General features: G+C 38.6%; 1 protein-coding gene across 1 annotated transcript in view; it reads right to left on the bottom strand.

Moving 5' to 3' along the window:
* zormin (spectrin and immunoglobulin domain-containing protein zormin) overlaps window positions 1-10162 on the bottom strand; it is a 264807-nt gene extending 254645 nt beyond the window's left edge. The window contains exon 1 of the mRNA XM_090387636.1: window positions 9611-10162. Coding sequence (XP_090243762.1) covers window positions 9611-9775 — 165 coding nt within the window. The 5' untranslated portion in view covers window positions 9776-10162. The remainder of the gene's footprint in view (window positions 1-9610) is intronic.
* Window positions 10163-25279: the final 15117 nt, after the last annotated feature.

Raw genomic sequence — 25279 nt, 5'->3', positions numbered from 1 at the left:
AACGCCTCTGACTTTACATGTTCGTCTAGAGTAACTCGAAACAACCATATGAAGAAAATAAAGAATTATGAACAAAGAAGAATCATAAATTTCTCTTTATGCAGAAATTTATTTTATGTCATTTGGCCTCTGTCCAGGAATAGGTGAGAGGTCATTATATAGACGGTTTGGATAGGAATATTCTCAGGAGATGCGCTCCTGTTCTGATGAATAGCAATTTTAGGAGGGTGATGATATTTATATTAGCGAAAATAATTTTCCCAGAGATGTAGTACCTTATAAATGCGATTCCGAGGCTCAAAAGGGAAACGCACTGGAGAAACACATCTAGTGGTGTATTGGATGACGATTTTTGAGTGGTGTATGCCAATAAGTCCTTGCTTAGCTCTCCATAGGGCTTCTATGGTTTCCATCTAGTATCAGATGAAACGTTGACCAAGTGTGAGTCGTTCGTCTCATATGACTGCAAGATTTCAGTGGTACTGGACCCTATTGATGGACTGGCCATTGAAAAGGATTACGATTAGCGTCTTTTATAGAAAATCGGGATATTTAGCAGGACTGAATTGTTCAAGAAGAGATTTCTCTCCAATTGGAGATAAATTATGGGAGTAGCAGGCAAGGGAAGCATGTCGACATTGCAGAGAAACTGTTTGACAATATTACCATATTGCGGCCATGCAATGTCCTCTTCGAATAAATGTTAAGTCGGAGCAATGACAATAGAAAGGTCTAAGTACAGTTTAGATATAAATTCTTTGTCTGAGAAGCAGTGAATAGCAAAGAGATGGTATCTATACCATAATTCATGGTGTTTCAATTCATCATGGCGTCGCCACACACAGATCCTTTGTCAACATTCCCCAAACAGAATTTCAATACATTATTAAGAATGATCTGTTACTATCCTTCCTTCCAAGTGGCTCTGACTTGGCACTACCAAAATTGCTGTACACAATGAGATGTAACGAGGAGTCGACACACCTAATGTAAGTGGAATCCTGCCTTTGTGGTATCCGAATGATTTACTTCCTGACATTGTATGTTCCAAAGATGACCTATTATCATGTATAATTCTTTTCAGATATGCGATCTGCAGAAGCTGACAGATTTGCCTCTCTGAGAAGAATATCTGCGGTTAGCACGCTGACTACTTCATGGCTCTATTCTTCTTATGTTCGCTTCCACCTTATATCATTACGATAGGCAGTATTTCAAAATTTCAGACAGAATTGCACATCGTTATCTATCCATGATTTACAACACTGCTGTCCAACCTTTCTAGCTTTCTTTTGTGATGAATGTCAAAGATGCATATATGAAGAATAGCTTAGAAGGTGTGGACTGTAAAGTCTGACAACTGGACATCTAAGAAGAAATCTGATTGATATGAGAAAGATCTGTTCTCCCTCGTAGGTGAGACACAGATATAAAAACAGAAGACTGTATTTCATTAAGCTCACATATGGGTAGAAAATTCAAACATTGGAATAAGTTTTCTTTGAATGTGGCAGAGCCAGTGAGTCTGGTCATATCCAGCTGGAACTCTATGGTTACTTTGTGGAATTTTTTTCCGGGGTGAAAACTTGAAATACTCTCACAGAAAACGTTACCGATTGTACAAGCCCTGGACTAAGGCCCGGCAAACTTCTAGGAGTAATATGCTATATTCACTCTGATGTTGGATTGCTGGGTGTCAGTGAAATTAAATCGAAACGTGGGTTCTGGATATCACTAAAACTTCCGTAGTCAATAGTGTCTTTAGGTCACGAAATTTGAGGAGTATTAGAATACTAACACTATAAATTGCGCGTGTTCTCTGGTGGGTTTACTTGTTTAATAAATCCCGACATTATGTTCTGCTACCCTTTCAAGGTTCGAAAGATTTTGTTACCCTCACCAAAGACCGACTAACTGGGCCACAGTGGAAAAAAAAAAAAAAATCTTAAAATTTCCTGGCTTTATGACAATAAAATTATTAATGACGCAGCCGTGTGGTCAGGAGTGCGAGTGCAGTAGCACACGTTCTTTGAGTGGAGTGGGGTTCACGCCCGTGACTGCTAAATACGATAAACATTTGTATTGATTGATTTATTGTAAACTCCACTAACCTGGTGGTCGTGCTGGAGTATAAACAAGAACATTTATTTATAAAATAAACTAAAATATAAATAAATAAAATAAATACGAAGATCGCTTCACTCCTATGCAGACCTCACAAGAGAAAGATTCGTTCAGGTCCGTATGCAAAAGATGAGATTATGTTGGCTCTTACTGAAGTCTTTGTGATCCATTGAAAGGATGGATGTTAGTGGTTTAACTCTAAGACGTGTATCTAGCCAGGTAACTGTGGGCAAAATAACTATTTCTTGGTTATTAATTTGCTTACAGTGTATACTTTAATTTCTTGAAGTTTAAACAGGTCGAGAAACGCTATCTTAGATAATTTAGCCTCTTTGAATTCAACATAAGAAGATATGAACTTAAACTTGTGCAGATTCGAGAGTTAATTAGATAGAATAGCAAATCATCGTATATCAAACAGAAAATTTCATTCAATACCCTAGCCTTGACTTTTGACGCACTCTTTCACAGACTTTCAATGGAGTTAGGAATGGTACGCCTGATCACCATGGGATTAAACCCCTCCCTACTTCCTCCGTGCACCCTAGACACACTTCACCGGTAATGAACTACTGCTGTGTTGTCCCTAGCTGTTCCTCTCCGCTGATATTATCAATCTTAGCGTACTTGCTCATTACACACACACGGTCAAAAGTTTGGAGAGTGAGGGCAGCAACCCTTTCCCAGAGAGAAAAAACAAAAATAGCAGCAGTAGGTGATTTATATATTAGTATCTACCGTATATTTTAATAAATCGTGAATACCAATTTACCATATAGTTATCACATCATATATGCCTGTTTTTAAAAAGTTTATCCTTTATATTTATATAAATTCCAATTACAGCCCTATTTTGAATACCCACAAGGAATGAACTGAAGTGGCTTTTGAAAGAGTGATCTGCGAAGTTCTTGAGACCTGCAGAAATCAATGTAAGAAAATTTAAAAGACACATCTATAGTTGGAACTGATCGCCCACTGATTCAGAAAATTAAAAGAAAGAAAAAAATCACAAAAATATCATATGATATTTGGAACCTTGTATAGAGTTGAGGTCATTATCGAAAATGTTCCATCGGTTGTTATGTGCGTTAAGTTCCAAAGCAACTAATTCAATGAAGCTTCAGTATATTTTGTCTGTAACTGCGTTTGCTCGGTTGACTGCTGGAATTAAAAAAAAAACCGAGTTTCCGGGAGAAAAAAACCATTCAGCCCTCACCTGAGATCCAGTAACTCAACCATTTTGTGAAAAAGCCCATATATTATAAATTCCTTGAGTCATTGACGTGATTCGAACTTAAGCTTTTTCCTCTCGGTGTGGAGAGGACGGTGATTATAACCACTATGCTCACTGCTTGGGCCCATGGTCGCTTCTACTCCTAGCTATGCCTCCATATGTACTGTACAAACTGGTTAGTTGGTTATTGGAGGTTTAATGGCACATCAGCATCTAAGGCTATTGTGCGCCGTACAATTTGTATGGCTTTATGAACCAGATAGCGCATGCTAAGTTTTCACCAAAATTTCCGAATATTGTCTGTTTATGAAAAACAGCACTATCGGGATGACTAAGAACTACAGCTTAAGTTTAAGAACATTATGTAATTAGCAGTTGGTTATAATAAGAGAGCAAATCCCTTTCGGCCAAGACTTGATCTCATGCAGTTATAAGAGCGTTTTTAGCCATTTTATCAGTGTTATTATGCATGTTGACTCATTTGTGTTCTGTTCTCTGGAGCGATCCTCAATGGAGGTCAATAAAATCTATTAAAAATCGAGTTTCGCTACTACATGTGTTGTGTCGTGACTTTGAGAGAATGCAGGGATAGATTCAACCCAGAAATATTATTGAAAGAAGGCAAAGATGGCAAGAGCAGTTTCCTGTGAGTTGATGTGCCATTTCCATATGTGTTTAAAGAAAAGGCCTGAATGGTTTGAAATAGAGAGAATATCTTCGTGCTCCATGTCAAAATCCCTATATAGGTGCTATTTAGAAAAAAAAAATTCGTCCTAAACTAATCACGTGTACTGCCTATATAAATAATTATAATTATATAAAAATAATTAACTGAATCTAAATAAAGCCAATGTGGTTGAAGAAATCCTTGCGAGAGTGAGTAATTCTTCCTCAACCATATTAGTTTTAGGAAGTGATGCTGCTCGCTTGCAAGGAATTGTGGGCATGGATCTGGCCAGCAGCATCGCTAGACTTGAATCTCATAAAGTAAAAATATCATTTCTTAGTGAGACGATTTCACTTCTTGCCACTTAAAAACACACGGAAGTAAGTGCACAATTAGTCAACTGATCTAATGGTTAATGGGGATTTTAAGAAAATATACTGTGAAGTTTGCATAAGGAGAGGTAAAAACCTTTTGCTCCTGGCTTTTCTTATATATATGTCTTTTTGAAATTATCATACTATTTTTTAATTATCCCATGTCTAATCAAATTGGGGACCCTTCCAGCGATGTGGAAAAGGCCCGAGTTTGATTGCAGTCTCCACAGAAGAAGAAAACTTCCATCGGCGAAGGAGGATCTCTTGTGGACTTTCTTAATACATTGGTAGAGTTTGTCTAGACGAGATGGCTGGTTTCCCCCATAGCGAATAACGTAACCATGCAAACGATTCTGATTTATGGGACCTAATCCTAAGCAGCGAAGCAGTATCATGTTGTTGCTGATCGCTTATGTTGAATAATACTTAGACGTTTTGTAAGCCCTCTAGTTTTGTAAAGATGTTCCTGTCATATATTCTGTATGCGAATTATTTGTTAACTTTTTTTTGACAATAAAGTTTTTAATAATAATAATAATAATAATAATAGTCGCGAGTTTTGCATCTTGCAAACAACTGAATATAGAATACAAGCAATTTATAGACGAGAAGTATAAACAGTTGACGCAATTACAAAACTACTTATAGGGATCACTTTGAAGCCGGTAAGCTTTGAAGATGGATATTAATCCATCCTTTCCCTTAACTTTGGAAAAGTAATGCATTTTAAGAAAATAAAGAAAACAGAATCTCATATGACTCTAGTGTTGTCATAATGATTTTGCTATATCCCATTGGTGGATGATAGTGAAATTATTTTGCGAGTTTAAATATAATCTTTCTGTCGCTCGCTGTTTAATTTCGAACAAAAGATTACAAAGCAAAATTTTATTTAAAAAAAAAATAGCCTATATTTCGCAAACAAACTACTAAAAACAAGATAACAAGCCTCACAGCTAAGAAGTAATTTTCAGAAGAAATGCAGAATTCAAGTTGAAATTCAAATTGTGCTGCAATAACTACCCAATTTTTTTTGTAGAGTATATTGTTCTAAACCAGTGATATAAATTTTGGTAGAATCTGAAGCAGAAGACCGGCCTCAGTAAATGTTGGAACGGTTTACATTAATGGGAGACCCTAATAGGGAAATGACTGATTTCCTTTTCAGGATATGAGTAACATAACCATTCATTTCCTAAATTTTTCTCTTCATTTTACATTTTGAACTGAATATATATGTGTAAATATATTCAATTAAAACGCATATCACCAAAGAAATACATACATTTTGAAGTGCAATTAAATTCGGTAATATCTTAGTAGCAATAACAGACAACTATCCTACAATCATCTTTCCTCAATTTGAATTTGTGCCCCCTCATGTGTGCAGTTTCAGCAAGAGGAAGAATGCCATTCACATTCAGCTTACTCAATCCATTCAAGGCCTTAAATACACTTAAATAAAATCACCCCGCAGATGCTTAGTCTCCAGATGCTGCAATTTTCAGAACGGAAGCCTTTTCTAGGTAATAGCACCTTTTTGTTCCCTTCACCAATCTGGTTGCCTATTTTCCGAACCCGTTCCAGCAGATCTACATAAATCGTAAAGTGAGGCCTCTAGACCTGTATAAAGTAATCAAGGTAACCTTCTCCAAAAGGAATAATCGCGTTCTGCTGGCCAAGTTTCTGTATAACATTGACACAATCCCATGAGCTGTTCTGGCCGCATATCTGCACTGTTCAGAGAACTTCATATCTGACTGCATAATCACCCACAGATTTTTTCATTTTCCACTATCCTGAATGTAGTACCACACAGTTGTATGGGCAGCATGGGTTACATGGGTAGCAATAATCCCAGTTACGTTGGCATTACTGCTACCCATATACAGTACCATGCATTTGTCAATATTTAACGTCAACTGTAATTTCTCAGCCCATCGATCCAATTTTCCTAGAACTTGTTGCAGTAGCTCACCCTGATTACTGTCGTTAACCACCCTGCCAAACTTTGTATCGTCTGAAAACTTAGACATTAAGTCTGATATACCTTCATCAGTATCATTAGTAAATATTGAAAACAACAATGGGCTCAGCACTGACCCGTAGCGGACTACACTAATAATATCAATCCGCGAAGAGCAGGGCCCATTGATAACAACTTTCTGTCTTCTTCCACTTTACCAGCCCTTTATCCATGGCAGTAATTTGCCCTTAATGCCACATTGCTCCAGTTTGTACAGCAATCTTTATGTGCAACAGTATCAAAAGCTTTCCTGAAATCCAAGTATATGACATAAAAATTACTTTTTATATCCAGTTCCTTTGTCACCCCGTCATAGTAACCTATCAGGTTGGTTAGACAAAATCCTCCTCTTAACAAATCCATGCTGTGACTGCAGTATAATTGCATTCCTGTCCAGATTGGTTTGCACTGGTTTTTAATCAGTAACTCCATTGTTTTTCCTGGAACAGACGTGGAACTAACAGGCCTGAAATTACTCATAGTCACCTCTTGATACCCCCTTTATGAATTGGGGGTACATTCGTACATCTTCAGTCCATATGGACCTCCCTGAATCTAAGGATGCTCTTATTATTATTATTACTAAGGATTTGCTCTCTTAATTTAATTGAATAAATTCCGCCCACCTCAGGCGCTTTTTTTATGTTCAGCTTCGACGATTTCTCTTCTACTTTCTCCTCAGTTATCACAAAGTTATTTAGCTCCTCGTTAGAGTTTGACATCTCCTCCCCTATAGAATTCCTCATGTGTGAATATAGATGCAAAATACATATTCAATTTGTCCGAAACCTGAGCAGGATCATCAACAGTTAATAAATAGACATCAAGTGGACTAATGTGATCCACCCCCTTTCTTCTACTGTTAAAGAAGCATAGAAGCCTTTGTTGTTTTTCTTTGCATTCTTCGCCAGAGATTTCTCATAATCTGCCTTAGCTTGCCTAACCTCCTTTGTGACTTGATTACAGACTTATTAATATCTACCATAGGCTTCTGTATCACCTGATAACTTATATGCATCCCATGCACTTTTCTTCTCTGCCACGTGTCTCAATAGATCAACTGACATTCATTTAGGTCTTGAACAATATTTCTTCGTTGGTATGAAAAGACTGGTAGCATCTATGATTACTTCCCTGAATGTTTTCTATTTAGAATTTACTGTTGGTAACATCATCATTTGGTCCCACTGCATAGAATTTAAAAACTGCCTGAGGACCACTGCAGTCACCCTTTCTAAAGCAAAAGCCTCTCCCTTTACCCTTGACAGTAGTTATGTCTTAAATTAAATTCCACATTAGTACACTGTGATCGCTGCCACCCAGTAAAAGGCCCACTCTTAACGAGTGCAGAATTACTGCTGATAACCAGATCAAGAGTACTGCTCCCTCTTGTTGCCTCTCTAATATGTTGCTGTAGAAAGCAGTCATCCAAGAAATCTACAAAAGTCTTGCTAGTGTGTGAGTGACCAACCCAGAAGTTCCAGTCAATATCTGGAAAGTTAAAATCACCCATTATTAGACACTCTGATTTACTGGCCCACTCTGTTTCTCTGTATACTTGTTTTTTATACTCATCATAGCCATTAGGCCTATAACACACTTTTACTCTGGTTATCATTTTTCCAGTGCTTATATCACACCAAACTGACTCAACGTTGCACTGGTCACCTGGATGCACTGCCATAGATTTAATATGCTTCTTAACTGAGAGCATAACTCCTCTACCCCTCATTTCCTGTCTGTCCTTCCTGTACACATTGTTCTCTCCATGTTCAAATTTGGCATCGGTTATGTCTGAGCGACACCATGTCTTCGCTATTCCTACAATGTACTTTGATAATCAAAGCTCAGTTTTATACACTATCATTTGATATCTTTTTTAATAAATTAATATTTATTACCATTGACATCTGTCATCTTTAAATATATCATTTGAATTTTTTTCTAGGGTACGCCCATTAAAATTTATATTTTTCGACAATTTCTCATTATCCACCCACGTTGAAATAATCCATTTTTCTAACAGGTGTGGCGCAACTGTAGTCAACATTCTTGATCGTATGTTCGTGGTATGAATTTATGACGTATAAAAATAGCTTACAGCTATTATCATCAATTTTCGTTTAATGGAACGTCATTTAATCAAGCATATACAGTATTCACTTTTTTATTTATTTATTTATAGCATTCAAGTTATATTTATGTGACCAGGTGACGTAAAAGCACGAGGAAAGAAAACATGAAGTCAGTAGGAAATGCTATTCAATATCGAATGCAGTAAAATGAAACGACTTTATAAAATATCGCATAAAAACTTCATTTTTGGTAGGTAGCCGTGTATTATATTTTTAATTTGAGTAAATTATCTCAGTTTATTTGTATTAAATAGATAAAAATAATAAAGCAGAATATATTATATTACAGTATTTATATAATATACAACTTTGTTTATATAATGAGTTAGAAATCACAGTTCCGGAAATAATAATATTGATGAAATTAAAATCGCCTCAGTCCGCTAGGGGCGCTTTTATTGTTTAATACAAATATTAAAAATTAACAAATATTAAATAATTATCAACACTTCTCTTAAAATTTAAAACACTGAAAGAGAGAACATCTTGATATTATGAGAAAAGCTATTTACTTAGAATAGTAAAAAAAAAACATCTGCGCAGTTTATTTTAAGTATAAAAATAATTTTATACTTAAAAGATCGGTAGATCTAAAATTAAAGGGACTCTAAGTAGATAATCAAATCTCTCCACAGTGATATATATTTTAAACACAAACTAGATACATTGAAATGAATGGAGTTTAGAAAGTGGAGTGAGTTTTATAAATGAAATATCCAACTGGTGCCCAACTATACACTCTACCTTTATACTAACAATAAAAACGACCCTTGGAAGGCAATTATGGAAATGAATCATTAGGACATAGTTTAGGCTTATGGATAATTGCAATTGCAATGTAATTGCAGAGTGGAGAAAGAAAGAGAGAAATTATCAGTCTGTATAACTCAGAAAGATAACTTCCTGTTATCTTTAGAATAGGACGTCGGTGTTTCAGCAGTCTGACAGTATCGGATTGCGCAATGTCTCTGACATTACTGAGACAGGAAACAATGTATAAATACATATATTAATCGCTATAGTAACAACATACTCTCGTCCACCTACCTGCAAGAGGGCAAGAACAATCCTAGTGGTTCCTGACTTTACGGCTATCGTACTGATAGTTGTTGATGGCGGTTTGATTTCATCATCATTTGGCGATCCCTGCATATCGTTCGTTTTCGGCTTAGCGGGCAGCGTGCCTTTCACAGAATTACGAACAAGAGACATCGTGTGGTCGTATGTTACAGGTTCGAGGTTGAACGTAGCACTTTTGGCGTGTTCTTTTGATGCGGTTTTGTCAGTTTGCCTGTCTTGACTTTAAGGTGGGGTTTCCTATAATCACAGACACTTCCTCTCGACTTAACCCCGTCCGTTACAACTGCCGATCTATCTATGACCAGACGTGTGCACGAGAAGCTAGGCCTCTAACGCAGACGCTGGCATGAGTCGGCGCCCCCGCTCCCCTGCTTGTAGGATCCAGTTTCTCTGGCACACCCGAGCTACGTGGTCGTCGTTGTCGGAAGACTTTCTCGTCACGTCTGGACCCTGCAGCTGCCCACCTCCTCGCAATGCCTAAAACGGCACGGTTTACGGACGCCCGGCGGGGCTGGTCCCTTTATCAATGGGCCAACTGAAGGAAACAGGTTTGCCGACAGGGCCTCCGTTTTATCCGAGAGACAGTCCTGTACTGTTTCGGTCCGTGCGGTAGCCAAACTCCACAATGTCCCTGATAGGAACATTACAAGGGAACGCCCAGACCGAGAAGGGGGTATTCGTGTATCTCGCAGATTAAATGGCAAATAAGAATTCCCGGTGACAAAGCGTGGGTATGAAAGAAATTTAAATTGATTTGACGAAGTAGACTTGGATATTAAGAGATGACGAAGTAGACTTGGATATCGTAAGAGATTACGATATGAAGTTATATTGTCGAAGTATTTGATAAAATACTGATATCACGTAAAAACCTATTTTAAATTTTCTTTAATTTATCGAAATAGAATCGGAAGTTCCTTCTCTAATGAATAAATGATGCTCTGTGGTACAAACTACGTTTAATAATATAATTAACTAATTATATTATTAAACATAGTTATACACTTTAGAGTGCATTATTATACACTGCACCTGGAGAACCTCTGCATGAAAATATTATAAACATGATGTATGATGCAACATCGTTGCTCCCTTTATATGCCATACTGTTATTTTAGTTGTGTGTACGAATGTAAACTGAATGTTCTCTTCCATCATGACTCTTAATTTTTCTTTCTAAATGAAAAAAGCTGGATAACTATAAAAATGGCAGATCTCTTTAAGTTTTTGAGATTCTGTTCTATTAATTCATGTAAATTAGTGTTTCTGAAACACTGAGTGGACTAGTAGGCATTTTTGTTTTTGACACATTTACATACAAATAGGCTCTCCTATTCATGTGTCAAAGGAATAGGAACGTATATGCTAATAAGCCTACCGGATCTTTGCCTGAATAGAACTAGATCTTCTGGATTACAGCATTTTATTTTATTTTTCAGTTTCCGGATGTAAATTAAACTGAGAAAAAAAACTAATCCAACTGACAAGCCGAATTAGATACACCACAAATCAAGAAAATTTGAATTGCAGGTTTTTTGTGATATTAACTCCAATTCTTTTATTTTTTTTTTTTTTTCAGGTTGAAGACTATTAATTAGAATTTTAGTTACCATGGAAACCTCTATTCCGGAAAAGAATTAAAATATTGAAGCTTTATTTCAAGCATGTCCACTTAATTTATTCAACACGAATTCAAAAGTGAATTTCACTGGAAAGATGCATCCTATCATGGAGAAATGCATCCTATATGACACATAATGTGTCATAAAGATTCGAGTGACATGGATTCAGCTAGTGATCAACCGGTATCTCGTATAATTTGAAGCCTGAACATGCAGTTACGGGCACAGTATATTGAAAATATACTACATAAGCTTACGGACAATATACCTCATAGCCTTAGTTGCTTTGGCGTTTAACACACACGTAAAACTCGCATAGAGTCGCCTTATCCGTGACTGAGTTGGTCCGTCTCAGGCGAGGGTTGAATGGTTTTTTCGTTCTTTTTTTCTCCACAAAAAGTTTTTGTCGAGCAAACAGGCAAATCGACTACAGAATACATGTAACATAAAAAAACTTACTGACGCCTCGTAGCCTTAGTTTATTGATGTTTAACCAACACACAGACACACGCACGCACACAGTTGCGTGTGCGATCATCTTCAGGGTAAAAATGAAGCATTGCCGATGTACGCAATCTGATAATATCTGCGGCTTTCTATTGACCTTTAAGAGAGAGAATATCTAGCAGGTATTCTCTCTCTCTCTTTCTCTTTCTTTTTTCTTTTTTCTTTCTCTCTACCTAGGGTGAAAGTACGCTCTCTCTCTGTACCTAGGGTGAAAGTAACTCGAAATTTCTCGATCGACGATTCGACCTTATAGTCGTACACTTCTGTCTCTCCTGTAGCATTCTTCTGCTACAGTTACTCCTTCGTGAAGTTGGTGCTGTATTTCCCAACTACACTGGTGTGCAAAATTTAAGGACCCGTCAGGTTTTCGCCTGTAGCTTCTCATAGGAGTGGCCTTGATATGGGAAAAGCATACCAAATGAACCTCGTGAGGTACAGAAATGATGAAATAAAAACAGAAACAAAACATACAGGGACTATATTAAAAAATGGCAACGTAGCACTGGCTGCCATGATACAGATGCATTACTGCCAAAGATGGAACAAAGGGAAGAAGTGGTCCTCAGTAGGAGATATGGCCACCCCCAATATCGATGCAGGCTTTGCACCGTCTGTCCATACTTAGAACAACGTTGTCGATAAGTTCTTGTGGTAACATCGTTCATTCCTCTGTCAGCGCCATCTTCAGCTGGTGAACATTTTCTGGTGGGTGGGGACGTGCCGCTAGGCGTCTCCCCAGAGCGTCTCATATGTTTTCGATGGGATTTAGATCAATGGAACGGGCAGGCCAATCCATACGAACAATGCCCTCCCTTTCCAAAAGCATATCAACAGCTGCAGTGCGATGGAGTGTGGCGTTATCATCCATAAACAGGAACTCGGGGCCAATGGCACCTCGGAACAGACGCACATGGGGAATGATTACCTCAGTACAGTAGCGTGCACCAGTTATAGTACCGCCTTCCAGTATCTGGAGTTGTGTACGTCCATCCAAGATAACCCCTCCCCACACGAGAACACCTCGACCGCCATATCGATCCCTTTTAGTGATGTTTGCGGGGTGATACCGTGTGCCAACCTCTCGCCAGATTAGCTGACGTCCAGAGTCGCTGCTGAGACTGAATCTACTCTCATCAGTAAAGAGTACTTTAAATAAAGATTTTGTGGTTGTAACCTTTAAAAATAGTGTTGGTCCTTAAGTTTTGCACACCAATGTAGGATTGATCTCTGATCTTCTGAGCACTAATAATACACTCCTCGACAAAATTAACAAAACATATAGAAAAGGTGGAGCTAATTAGTGTAGCTTGCAATAAAGCGGAAAGAATTTGATATAGTGGTGTAGCACAGTATAACCATGAAATGAGAAGACAGCGAGAAACTTCGGGCAGGTATAAGGGACATTTCTAGGGCTTTTGTATAAGAATTATGAAAAAAATCACATTACAGAATTCGATGCAAGATGCTCGAAAACGTGGTCACATGACATCAGTACGGGGTATGATCCCCTCCAACGGATAAACAGGCCTGACAGCGGTGAGCCACGCTCCATATAAGGGTGTCTCTGTCAATAGGATTCTGTGGCAAACAAATTCCATTCTTCCACCAGTGCAGACAGCTCACCAATAACCTACGAGTTGGCTGTAGACGTGCAATGCAACGCCCAAGGTCGTCCCACAGATATTCGATCGGATTTAAGTCTGTGATCGTGCTGTCCACGACACTCGTTCGATATCTTCAGTTTCAAGATTTTCCACCACCTCTTGAGCTCTATGTGCAGTGACGTTGTGAGTGAGACTGTTGATCATTATTCCGGCCGAAACGACAAACTAGCTCCAACGTAATTGTCCCTTTCTCTGATGTTGGAAGGATGGTACCGCATTCCTTGTTGTCTCCAGATGAAATAACGTCTAGAATCTGTTTGTACACTAAAACTTGATTTATCAGAGAACAGAACTGTATCCCATTTGCCAGGGCTCCAGGTCACACGTTCATGGCAGCAGTTTCAAAGAGCTCTGCGGTTGTTTGGGATTAATGAGATTCAAATTCAAATTATTATATTAAGGCCACCTGTAATCTCTTACATATACCCATATATGTATTATGACTGTAAATTGCGTGTGTTCTCTGGTCGATTTGCCTGTTTTGCTGGACCAAAAAAACCCGTTTCTGGGGGAATGAGATTAATGAGATAGAAACCCTCAGCTTCCTTGCGTAGAGTCCACTTGAAATGAGCCTTCTTAACACTGCAGCTGGAAATGTTGCTGGCCGCAGCAACCTCAAGAGACAGTTGATACAGGGCATCGTAGTATTCTGTGCTGTTACAGCCAGATAGCGGTTAAGCCAATGCAACTTCTGACTGCGACTGCCCGGATTCAAGTCTTCCAACGGCCAGCCATCTCAAAGAATCATCAAAAAGACGATGACTTGCCATCCTTAATACTGAAGATGTGGCTATCCCACTGATCAAGCCAAAAAATGGGAATGAAGTGATGTGGTCGCAACACTATTCATAATAAAATATTTAGGAAAAACATTTTGTTCTGTTAATTTTGTCTAACAGTGTAAATTCTAGATATGGTGGCTTTAGACAAACCAGCGATTTCCATATTTTTTGCTACCTTGGCAGCAGTTCTCGTGAATCAACAGGTCATTTTGGAAGTCGGTTATATCATCCATTTCGCACATTTCGAATTCGACTTTTTGTTGTTGACTATGCTGATGGTATTTATGGTATTGAAGTTATGTGACCCTCCCTTGTGATTCCCTGATTTGAATATGTTTTCTTTGTACCATGTCAATGCAAATGGGTATTCCCATGCAGGGTGGCTATAAAGTGTTTTCCTGTTTTTATGAAGTAATAATTCGAAAATTATAGGTCATACGGAAAAGTTTATTTGTATTGTAACCAGTATAGGTAGGAGTTTTTCAAACATTTAAATAAAAAAAAAAAAAAATCGAAATTTGACCGCCAGGGCACTAAGCAATTAATTCACTCCAGTAAACAAATTAACTTTTGCGTTCGTATAAAAAGTTGTTGTTGTAGGGTTTAGGCGCATCATTTAGACCATATTGAGCCTGTTTATTACGTCTGTAAATTGCCTGTGTTCTCTGGTCGATTTGTCAGTTTGCTGGACGAAAAACCCCAGTTTCCAGGAGAAAAACTATCAACCATCTCCTGAGACCGACTAACTCAGCCACGTTGCGAAAAAGCCCATAAAATTCTTCGCGTCATTGACAGGATTCGAACCCGGGAATTTTCCTCCCGGTGTGGGGAGGGTGCTTTTGTGCAGTATGCTAGGAGAAGGAGTTATAACATGGCAAAGGACTGTGGAATCAGAGAATTCGCGTGTTTGCTCGTGATATTATTCTTCATAGACAAGATAAAACGCTTATAGCTGTACCCCTAACTTAAGTAACATGTTCCCTGAAGATAAAAGACTTTTAATTAAAATTTATTACAAGAAAGTCGATAGTATCCAAAACAGAAGAGTGACTTATGGCCTCCTTGTTTGAGAAGAACTATTAAATATTAAGGCTTTGCGATGAAGGCTATCTAATTCAAGCGTAGAAGGGGTCGTCTGTCAGCATCACAAGAAGTGATTTAAAGAATTAATGCGGTTCAACAGCAGGCCTTTGTGTTCCCTAGAGTATGTAAAAGAAAAATCATGGGACATTATTTTAATTAAGAACGAATTAATAGTCTCTATATTTCACATCCTTGGCCTGCAAGATCGCCCACCAGACTTTTGGTTATGAGAATATCCGAAACACGATGTTTACGGAATCTCTTCAACTCTTTCAGATGTGGACGGGAGGTAGTGAACATTGCACTAGACTAGACATTTTAAAGACATCTGTGGAGAACACAACGCTCCGTTTTGATTTTTTATTAGAAAATAATGGTGAGCTTATGGAGATTTAATTGTCAATTTTGTGAAATCGATGGGTAAATGATTGGTAAAAACTTTATCATTGTGTTATTTTCTAAATTAGTCACTATTAATTTTTAAAAGTGGAAGGACTTTATAACCATCCTTTATTTTGGACCGTTCAGAATTTTAAACTTCATGGCTTAAACTGCTTCGACATTTACTCTGAAGAACCCAACTCATGGTTTATTATTATCTCATAAAATATTTTAACTATTTAGTGAATTAACAAGTAATTTAATAAACCTTAAATATGAAATTACATTTTACAATTCATTTTAATTTTTCATCCAGTAGGATCTCAGTGCTGCAATTATTGTTATGGGTTTCGCAGGATGTACAAATTATTTACTAGGGTTCTACCGAAATATTTAAAAGACTAGTTCTTACCAAAATGATTGAAATCGATTGGAGATCGAATGGGGACATAAATTGTTTGTCCGTAAGGGATACTATTGTTGGATGCTAGATTGGTACGAAAATTAGTCTTTCATAAAGGACCCTCTAAATTTAGCATGCATGATTATTGCCATATGTGTGTGAGTTTACAAGAGGCATCTGCAGCACATTTTTAAAAGTCGAATGAGAAGACTCGACACTAAAAATATCTTGAACTGATGTAAGATGTGAAGATTTGTAATTTAAGAGTCAGATGTATATCAGTCACATACGAGATAATTACTCGCGATGAATACAAGATAATCACGGCTATTACTGTGAGTAGTAATTGCTTCTACCAAACTTGGATTAGAATAGCAGGCCTTAAAGATATCTTAAGTTATCTTGGCAGTCCTTAAAGATATCTTGAGTGCAAAGTTCTGTAAATTAACTTATCCAGTGTACGAAAGCGCTATGACCGCTGTTTTTTTCGCGCCTAGAGGTAGTTGTTGTAGTTGGATTTTAGGAGCATTGGCAATAGAGACCATGTTGCGCCGTGTATATTGTCTGTAAGTTCGTGTGTTCTGAGGTCGATTTTCTGTTTTGCTGGACGAAAAACCCGGAAACTCGGGTTTTTCGTCCTATAAAACGTTGTGAAAAAGACCTATAAAAACGGCTGGGATTCGAACTCAGGTCTTTTCCACCCGGTATGGGGAGGACGGCGATTCTACCAATGTGCTGTCCACTAGGGTGCGCCAAAAGGTAAGGCCTTGGGTTCAATTATTCCCGTCTAAACGGAATAAAATTTTTTGAATGGCTCTTTTCATATCGAAGCAGTCAATCTGGAGAGGGCTGCATATTTTTATCTCCTGGGAACTGGTACTTTTCATTGCTAATTCTAAACATTTCCAAAAATAAATGTTGGGTCGTCAATCTCAATAACTATTTATTGTGATACTGTGCATTTTGTTCTTATTGTGATATTGTGCATCTTGGACTAGGTTGTTGTTGCACGATATTAGGAGCATTAGGCCATATTGCTCCGTGTATATTGTATGTAAATTGCGTGGGTTCTAAGGTCGATTTTCTGTTTTTTCTGGATGCAAAACATGAGTTTCAGGGAGAAAAAACCATGCTACTCTCGCCTGAGACGGACTAACTCAGCCATGTTATGAAAAGTTCGCAGTGAGTGGTGTCAAACGATTTATTTTTCCGAATAATCCGCGGATTTCCCAATTAATTGCACGAAGCGTGTCAATTTTCTTTTGAATCTTTGTTCTCTGTGTGTGTTTTTTTTTTTTTTTCTTCTTTCTATGGATTTTCTTTTACTCTCTTTCTTTATTGCCTCCTCCCATTTTCTCTCCGATGCCTGAGTGTGTACATATATAAATAAACACAACGTAATGGTTTTTGAACGCGGTTTGGTAATTCTGGAGACGCATTAGTTTTGCACCCTCTGCTACTTAAAGGAGTATAGTAAACATCTTATTTCATTCCCCCTTCCCGTAAACGTGCCGTGGAGTAATGGTCTGGGAAATTCTAGTCAACCTACCCGTAAGCATCGAGCTGCCAATGGACCCTGAACAGTGATTGCTTCCTGGAAGAAAGTTCGCGGGAAGACCTCGGAGCCGATTCGAAGATACCAAATGATAACCCCCCAGAGAACCTTTCTCCATTTAAATTGTCAGATCATTTCTCTGTCATCGGAAACCCCGTTGCCACGTGATATATATTCGTGCATGTTGGAATGTTACATGGAAGAGTTCCAAATCCCGTTGGTAACTGGTCCCACTAAGATTATGTATCCCAGGAGCGTAACATCGATAAGTCGTGCTGATTGCAGCTTCCTACATGACAGCCTAGTCAGCGAGAACAACCCATTATACCCGAGGAAATGACGACACGCAATTTCTTTTTATGAAAGGGGACTGCAGAAATAGAATGCCAGCAGAAGAAATACGTTCGCAACCAACTGGAAGCCAGACTACTCCATCACGCGTTTATACGAGATTTTTAATTAAGTCAGGCAATTAACGTTTGTTGGTCAGTAAATCAGCATTAGTTCGTGCCTGGACTGGCTGATTATTGCTAGCTTGGATGGTACCTAATGATTCTCAGCCCATTACATAATTTCTAATACTACTCTCTTTGAAAATGCTTCCGCTTCTCCCCTTTCCTTGTGTGCGACAAATATTACAATTAAACTACATAAACAAACAAGAGATATTCACAGGCACTGTGAAGCCTTGTCTGAGTAATTTTAGGCAATGTTTTTGACGAAGGGAATATTTCATTGAAAAAAAAATTGATATTTCATTAAATTAATTGATATAATTTCAAGGCCAGTAAACCTGCCCTTTACCCCATCATCAGAGGTTCTGGGGATGTAAAATTAGTTTTATCTCCTGGAAATTCTGGTTTTACTTGCAGACTGAAGAATACACTCAATTTTTACTCACTCCATACGTTTGATGGCATTTTTAGTGAAATTAGCATTAGTAGAAGCATAGGATGCAAGAAAGCAAGCTTATACAGCATCAGCCAAAAAAAAAAAAAAAACCTTCCCGGTTTCATCCATCCATTCACTCCAAAAGTTTGTCTAGTTCGCCTTGAATTTATTTAAACTGTCAACTTCCACAACCACAGATGGAAGTTTGTTCCAGCAATCAACCACACACTAGTCAAAGGCAAATATTTCCGCACATCTATTCTACAACTGACTTTACTCGATTTGAATTTATGCCCCCTCAGGTGCGGAATCTGAGCAAGAGGAAGAATCCCATCAACATTGTGCTTGTTCAAACCATTCCAGGCTTTATGCACCTCAATCAGAACACCTCGCAGGTGCCTAGTCTCCAGACGCTGCAATTTGCACAACTTAAGCCTTTCTTCGTAAGAGCAACCCTTTGTTCCATTCACTAATCTCGTTGCCCTTCTCTGTACTCGTTCCAGCAACTCTACATCCTTCCTAAAACGAGGCCTCCAGACCTGTATACAATACAGGTCTGGAGGCCTCGTGGTGTGGTCTGACCATTGCCTTATACAAGGGAATAATCATCTCCTTATCCCTGCTAACAAAATTCGTATATATCATTGACAAAACCCTATATATCATTGACAACTTCATATCTGACTGCACAATTACCCCCTGGTCTTTTTCATTCTCCACTACCCTGAGTGTAGTAACGCACAGTTGGTACATTACTCTGGGGTTAAAAATGTAAGCAACCATTAGAATATTCAGGGTTCAGGGTTGACAGATCAATGACTTACTTTCTGCATTAAAAAAGAAAACATCATGTGGTGTTATATCAGGCGAATGTAGTGGCGAATTAATCACCCCACTACGACTAATCTAACCATCTGTAAAATAGCATCAAGGCTCACAAAGCATGATTCCGATTAGTTGGATTTTCATCCTGTTGAAACCTATTTGGTAATTCTGCACTTGTGAAAACATACAATTCTATAAAATATCAAAAACTGTTCCAATTATTGGCTTCTTAATATAAACAAAAACAGACAAATAATTTTATTGTAACGAAGTTCAGCCCACACATTAACTTTGGGATTATCACATTTGAACAAAACCGCCCAAATAACCGTTTCTTCTTCAGATGTTTGCACTCTTCAATAAGTCGAAGTATCACAGAAGCAAACTGTTCCGGTGTTGGTCTACCAGATGGTCTCAGCTCTTGAACCAGTTTCAGTTTATACTCTCATGAGACTAAACATTATGATTACCTTTGTATCCACGAGTAAATGCATCGCACAGCACATAGGAGTAACGTCACCGACCGGCGCAGCATATATAGTAACGGCACGTGTCTGTCAATTAGTCAGTACGAAGTCTGTTCAATGGGAGAAAGGGAAGGATCCGATGGAGTTTCAAACATTTCCGAGCACACCATCCAGTAGACGCTCTTGCAGGTAGGCCTACGGAGTAGGCGGCCTGTTCATCTACCTATCTTGACCTTCCTTCATCGACACCTTCTCCTGTAGTGAGCACGGGAGCACTGTTGCTAGACATTGAACGACTAGAAAGAGTCGCCTGCTCGGATGTATCAAGGTTCCAGCTCCATCGTGCTGATGGTTGGTTATTAGGATTTTTATGGCGCATCAGCATCTAAGGCTATAGTGCGCCAACGTGCTGATGGACTAGTGCGTATGGACTAGTGCTGATGGACCGTGCAGTCTGACTGCGAGCAGGTGAACAGCTGCAGTCAGACTGCACGGGTGGGCGAAAACAGGCTGACAGCGGTGGTATCATGGTTTGGGGGGCAGTTTTCAGACATCGCTTGATCTCTTCTTCCCATTGAACACACTCTCACTGCCAGATCCTACCTCGGCATTGTTTCGAACCAAGTTTTGCCCTAAATGGCTATCTTATATCCATATTGGATTCTTTCCCGTGTCATAAGGCCCGCATTGTGCAGGAATGGTTCGAGGATCATGTCCAAGTAAGTCGTGCGTTTCCCTGGCTGCCAAATTTCTCCGACATCAGTCTCATCAAACATTTGTGGATGAATGAATGGAAGGCAGCATTCACCAGTTCACGCCAGTGCTTCGTTCCGTTGCCGAAATCTGGGATGGCCTGTCCAGGAGGTCCAGAATACCGGAAGACACCTTCCACGGTCTCGTGGATTCTATGCCATATGGGCACATGCGGTTATCACGCGAAAGGCAGCCCAATACGCTATTACGAGTAGTATAAGATAGTAAGGCAATAGTTATAGTTTAAAGTGCGATTCTGGACCTGAGCATCAAGATAGGCTAGCATTCAAAATAGAAGTAGAATGAAATCATAAAAGTGAAAAAAATAAAAATAAAAACAAATAACATAATAATCATAATAATAAATTCATTAAGAGGCGTCCACCTCTAACACTGCAAACTAATAATAATAATAATAAAATAGAATATTCATACGTTAATTGGTTTGGGACACTTGCATGCTATTTGAACTGATGGGGAGTGCATACGGAAACTGTCCTTGAATAGAGAAGGTATACCTGTTGGCATCCTGCTTAGCAGGGCGGAAAATATGCGCAGTATCTGACCAATCACAGTTTTCTGTAGGAGAGTTGTCCCTTCCGTTTTAATTTTAATCTTTTTTTTTTAATTTTGAATATTGTCATCATTAAAAAAAAACAAAAAAACAGAATTTTTTCCAGTCAAACAAGAGAAATAGTGAATGGCTTATGAAGATGAAAGTGAGTTATGTTTTATGTGAAAGTTTTTGAAGTTATAAGTTCAATAAAAAATTATTAAAGGTTCAAAAATAAAAACAATGCTATTTCATTTTATCGCAATTGTATAGAGTTAGGAGGGAAGGAGAGCTATTTCGTCTTTTCGTATGTTTTTGCAGCAAGAGGGATTTAAACTATTGTATTGGTCCACCTGAAAATGGCTAACCTTAGATGGTAGGAGAAGCAACATCTCCTCTATGTCAAGGGTATTAAAATCACTAGGAAGTATATCACAACAGTTGTCTACCCAGCTGTCCTGTATTGGGCAGAAACATGGGCTTCGGCCGCCTCCACAACACTGAAACCAGTGTAAGCTTCTGGATGCTCAGGTAGGCAACTCATAAACATGGTGTTCTCCCTATCAGCAGCACTACAGCTCTGGTGCAATCCCAAAAAATAGCAAGGCTCCACAGCTCAATCTTTGAAAAAAAAAGACTCAGTGTCACTGTAAATATGCTAATAGGAGTATTTCAGCTCTTCATCTATGGATATTGTTCACTGGAGAATCCCATTCTGTACTGTTCGGCCGACTCCTTTCCTAACCACTAACAGAAACAAATTGTACATGACTGCTTGTTTCTTTTTTGTTTGTTTGTTTTATTTTTGCCTATTTTGCAAGACGAAAAAGTATTGGTGGTCTGTGTGTGTGTGTGTGTGTGTGTGTGTGTGTGTGTGTGTGTGTGTGTGTGTGTGTGTGTGTGTGTGTGTGTGTGTGTGTGTGTGTGTGTGTCGCTGGTGAATGTTGTACATGGCTGATAGATTTCTCCCTGGGCAAAAGTTGAAAGTTGCACAGTCACTAGATACGGACCTTTGTAAATTCTCTTCCAACAGGAACAGAAAATCTATCGCCGAAAAAATTTTAGACCAAAGGCCTGTTCTTTTGCACTAATTGAGCCAGCTCTATAAATTTAGTCTTTTTTTTTTTTTTTTTTTGTAAACAACGTAACTGAATAATCTCTTCTAACATGCTAAATAATACAGTATTCCCTGTTTAGAGTGTACTGAAGAGAATGTTGTGTTTCAATTTTCTAACCAACTAATTCTATACTAACTTACTGTTTACTAACCCTCTTACCACCTGACTGGAAGAATACTGGATATCTTGATATCATCTTCCTCCTTGCTAGTTATTAATTCACTATATAAATCCCTTTCCAGCAGTTCCTTTTCTATATACAAAGGGAACTGCTAGAAAGATTGCCAAAAGAACTTTGTCCTTTGTATATACACTGTGCTGCCACTTTATTAGGCACACCCCTGCTGTGCACACAAATTGTTTCTCCCACAATGTTGCAATTCACATGACCACAGTTGTGGATATAAATGCAGCAGAACAACCTTTCTAGTATCAGTTAAGCGTACAAACCATAGCAAGAATGGGGAAAAGAAGTGATCTAACGCACTTCGAACGTGGCATGGTAGTAGGTGCAAGACGTGCTGGACATCTCTGAAACGGCAGTTCTCCTGAACTTTTCACGCACCACAGTTTCAAGGGTTTATCGAGAATGGTGCAACGAACAGAAAACCTCCTCTCAACGGCACCCCTGTGGAAGAAAATCGCTTGTTGATGAGAGAGGTCAGAGGAGAATGTCTAGAATTGTGCAAGCAAACAGACGAGCCACAATGTCGCACATCACGTCAGAATACAACCTTGGTGCACAGAAAAAAATATCGCAACGGACCACTAGTCGCACTTTGTCGCAAATGGGCTACAACAGCCGACGGCCACATCACGTATCTTTGTTATCAATGAAAACAGAGAGCACACCTCCTGTGGGAAACAGCAACACCAGCACTGGACTATCGAGGATTGGAAAATAGTTGCTTGGTCTGACGAGTCGAAGTTCCTGGTGCATCATGTTGATGGAAGGCTCAGAATTTGGCGAAAATAACATGAATCCATCATGTCTGACGACTACTGTGCAAGGTGGTGGGGGCACTGTTTATAGTGTGGGGAATGTTTTCTTGGCACACGTTGGGTCCACTGATACCCATAGATTCACGTCCGAATGCTACATCGTACCTAAACATCGTTGCTGACCAAGTGCATTCGTTCATGTTGACAGTTTATCCTCAGTCAGATGGTTACTTCCAGCAGGATAATGCGCCGGTACACTAAGTCCCAATCACTATGGAATGGGTCCAGGAACATGACAATGACTTTTCTTTGCTGCAGTGGCCCGCTCAGTCTCTGGATCTCAATCCTATTAAACATCTTTAGGATGAGCTGGAAAGGGCTGTCCGCTGCAGGCGTACTCCTCCATCGAATCTCAAGGAACTGCGTGACACACTCATGTCTGAATGGTACCCTATTCTTGCACAACGTTTTCAACATCTTATTCAATCCATGCCTAGACGAATTAAGGCTGTTTTAAAGGCTAAAGGAGGCTCAACACGCTACTAGGTAGATGTACCTAATAAAGTGGCGGCACAGTGTATACTCTGCTGTATAATTCACAAACTTTGCCTTCGCCTTTACAACGCATTGCACTACTTTCAAATAAATGGCATCGGCAACAGGTTAATCTATCATTCACTTAAAAGATAACCCCCAATTTTACGACTTACTAGTTCCTCTCAAAAGAAACGTGGTTTCTTTTAAATAAAAGCAGAAACCTTATGGCGAAGGCACTTGTTTGAAAGTAGTGCAATATCGCGGCAACTCGTTGTAAAGGTTTTAAGACCATTTCGTTAACTAAGTTTAAATCCTACTGGCTGCAGAAATATGAAAATGCAACAAATAATTTGACTTAAAAGATCGAATAACTTATTACCTTAATTCTCATGTTATTTTTGTTGGTTGCTAAGAAATAATCTTAGCAATAAATATATTCGATACCAATAATTTTGGGACACGCTAATGCGTGACAGTGGCGTAACTATAAATTCTGAGCCTCCCCCAGCCATATGTTATTATTTAAAATATATATAAGAAATTCGTTGTGTTTTTAAGTTTATTACTGTCTTGAACTTGCCCAGTGATGATTCTGTTCAACGAAAGCCACGTCCTGCCAAACAGGATGCCGTTGACTATAGCTGTAATAAATAAAAAAAAAATACTATTCCCATTCCAACAAGATTCCAACATCCCATTCCAACAAGGTAGTTATCCAGTTGTGCTTTAAACTTATCCAGATTCATTGCCTGCACCTTGGAAAGCAATTTCTTTTAATGTTGGACACAACCACGTTTTGCCTTTATAATTAAGAGAAGGGACTTTTCTAATTGATCTTTATTGAATTATTTATGCATCCGGAATAAATTATATATTATTCTTCCTCTGTAAATAATTTCTTTACCACCGAAATATTTTTGTAATAGACCAAACTTTCAACCCTCCACCCCCCCCCCCAAAAAAAAATACTACAACAGATGCACCAAAAAACATGGTAGGAGTGACTTTTTTTTGTTCTATTTCTGTCCCATATCCCAACGATACTCCATTGTCCTTGCCATAACTAATGGCCCAACTGTTGGTTTCAGTCATTTCTGTCAACAAGTAGAGAAAAATGGCTGGTACAGAACTTTCCTTATTTATTTAAGTTATGCGAAAGACGTACAATTTTTTGTTTCCGGTGGAGAGAACAGTTGAAAATAAGTATGCTGTCACTAGAGGCTACAACGTAATTGTTTTATTGTGGATTTATTTTTGTTAAGAATTAAATCCAACCCAACCTCCTCTATTTTTATACACCGAATGAATTTTTAAAAGTAGTCGACTCTTGTATTCGTACATAAAGCAGCCTAAAACAAACACTTGACTGTTTGTATGTGCGCAATTCACTGAGCGCTATCTAAGAGACTTTGAGCATGGTATGATAGTCAATGCTAGACGGACATTGCCACCCTAGGGGGAGGGGGGTATTCACACACAGCAGCCCCTAGAGTATACTGAGAATGGGCCAACATCCAGCCAATCAATCCAATCTGGCAATCCATGAATTGTTT

Source organism: Mastigoproctus giganteus, chromosome 13 (assembly GCF_048544385.1).
Source record: "Mastigoproctus giganteus isolate SK-2022 chromosome 13, ASM4854438v1, whole genome shotgun sequence".
In the NCBI taxonomy this organism is placed as follows: domain Eukaryota; kingdom Metazoa; phylum Arthropoda; class Arachnida; order Uropygi; family Thelyphonidae; genus Mastigoproctus; species Mastigoproctus giganteus.
Note: the sequence above shows the minus strand (reverse complement) of the source record. Positions and strands in the feature narration are given on the sequence as shown.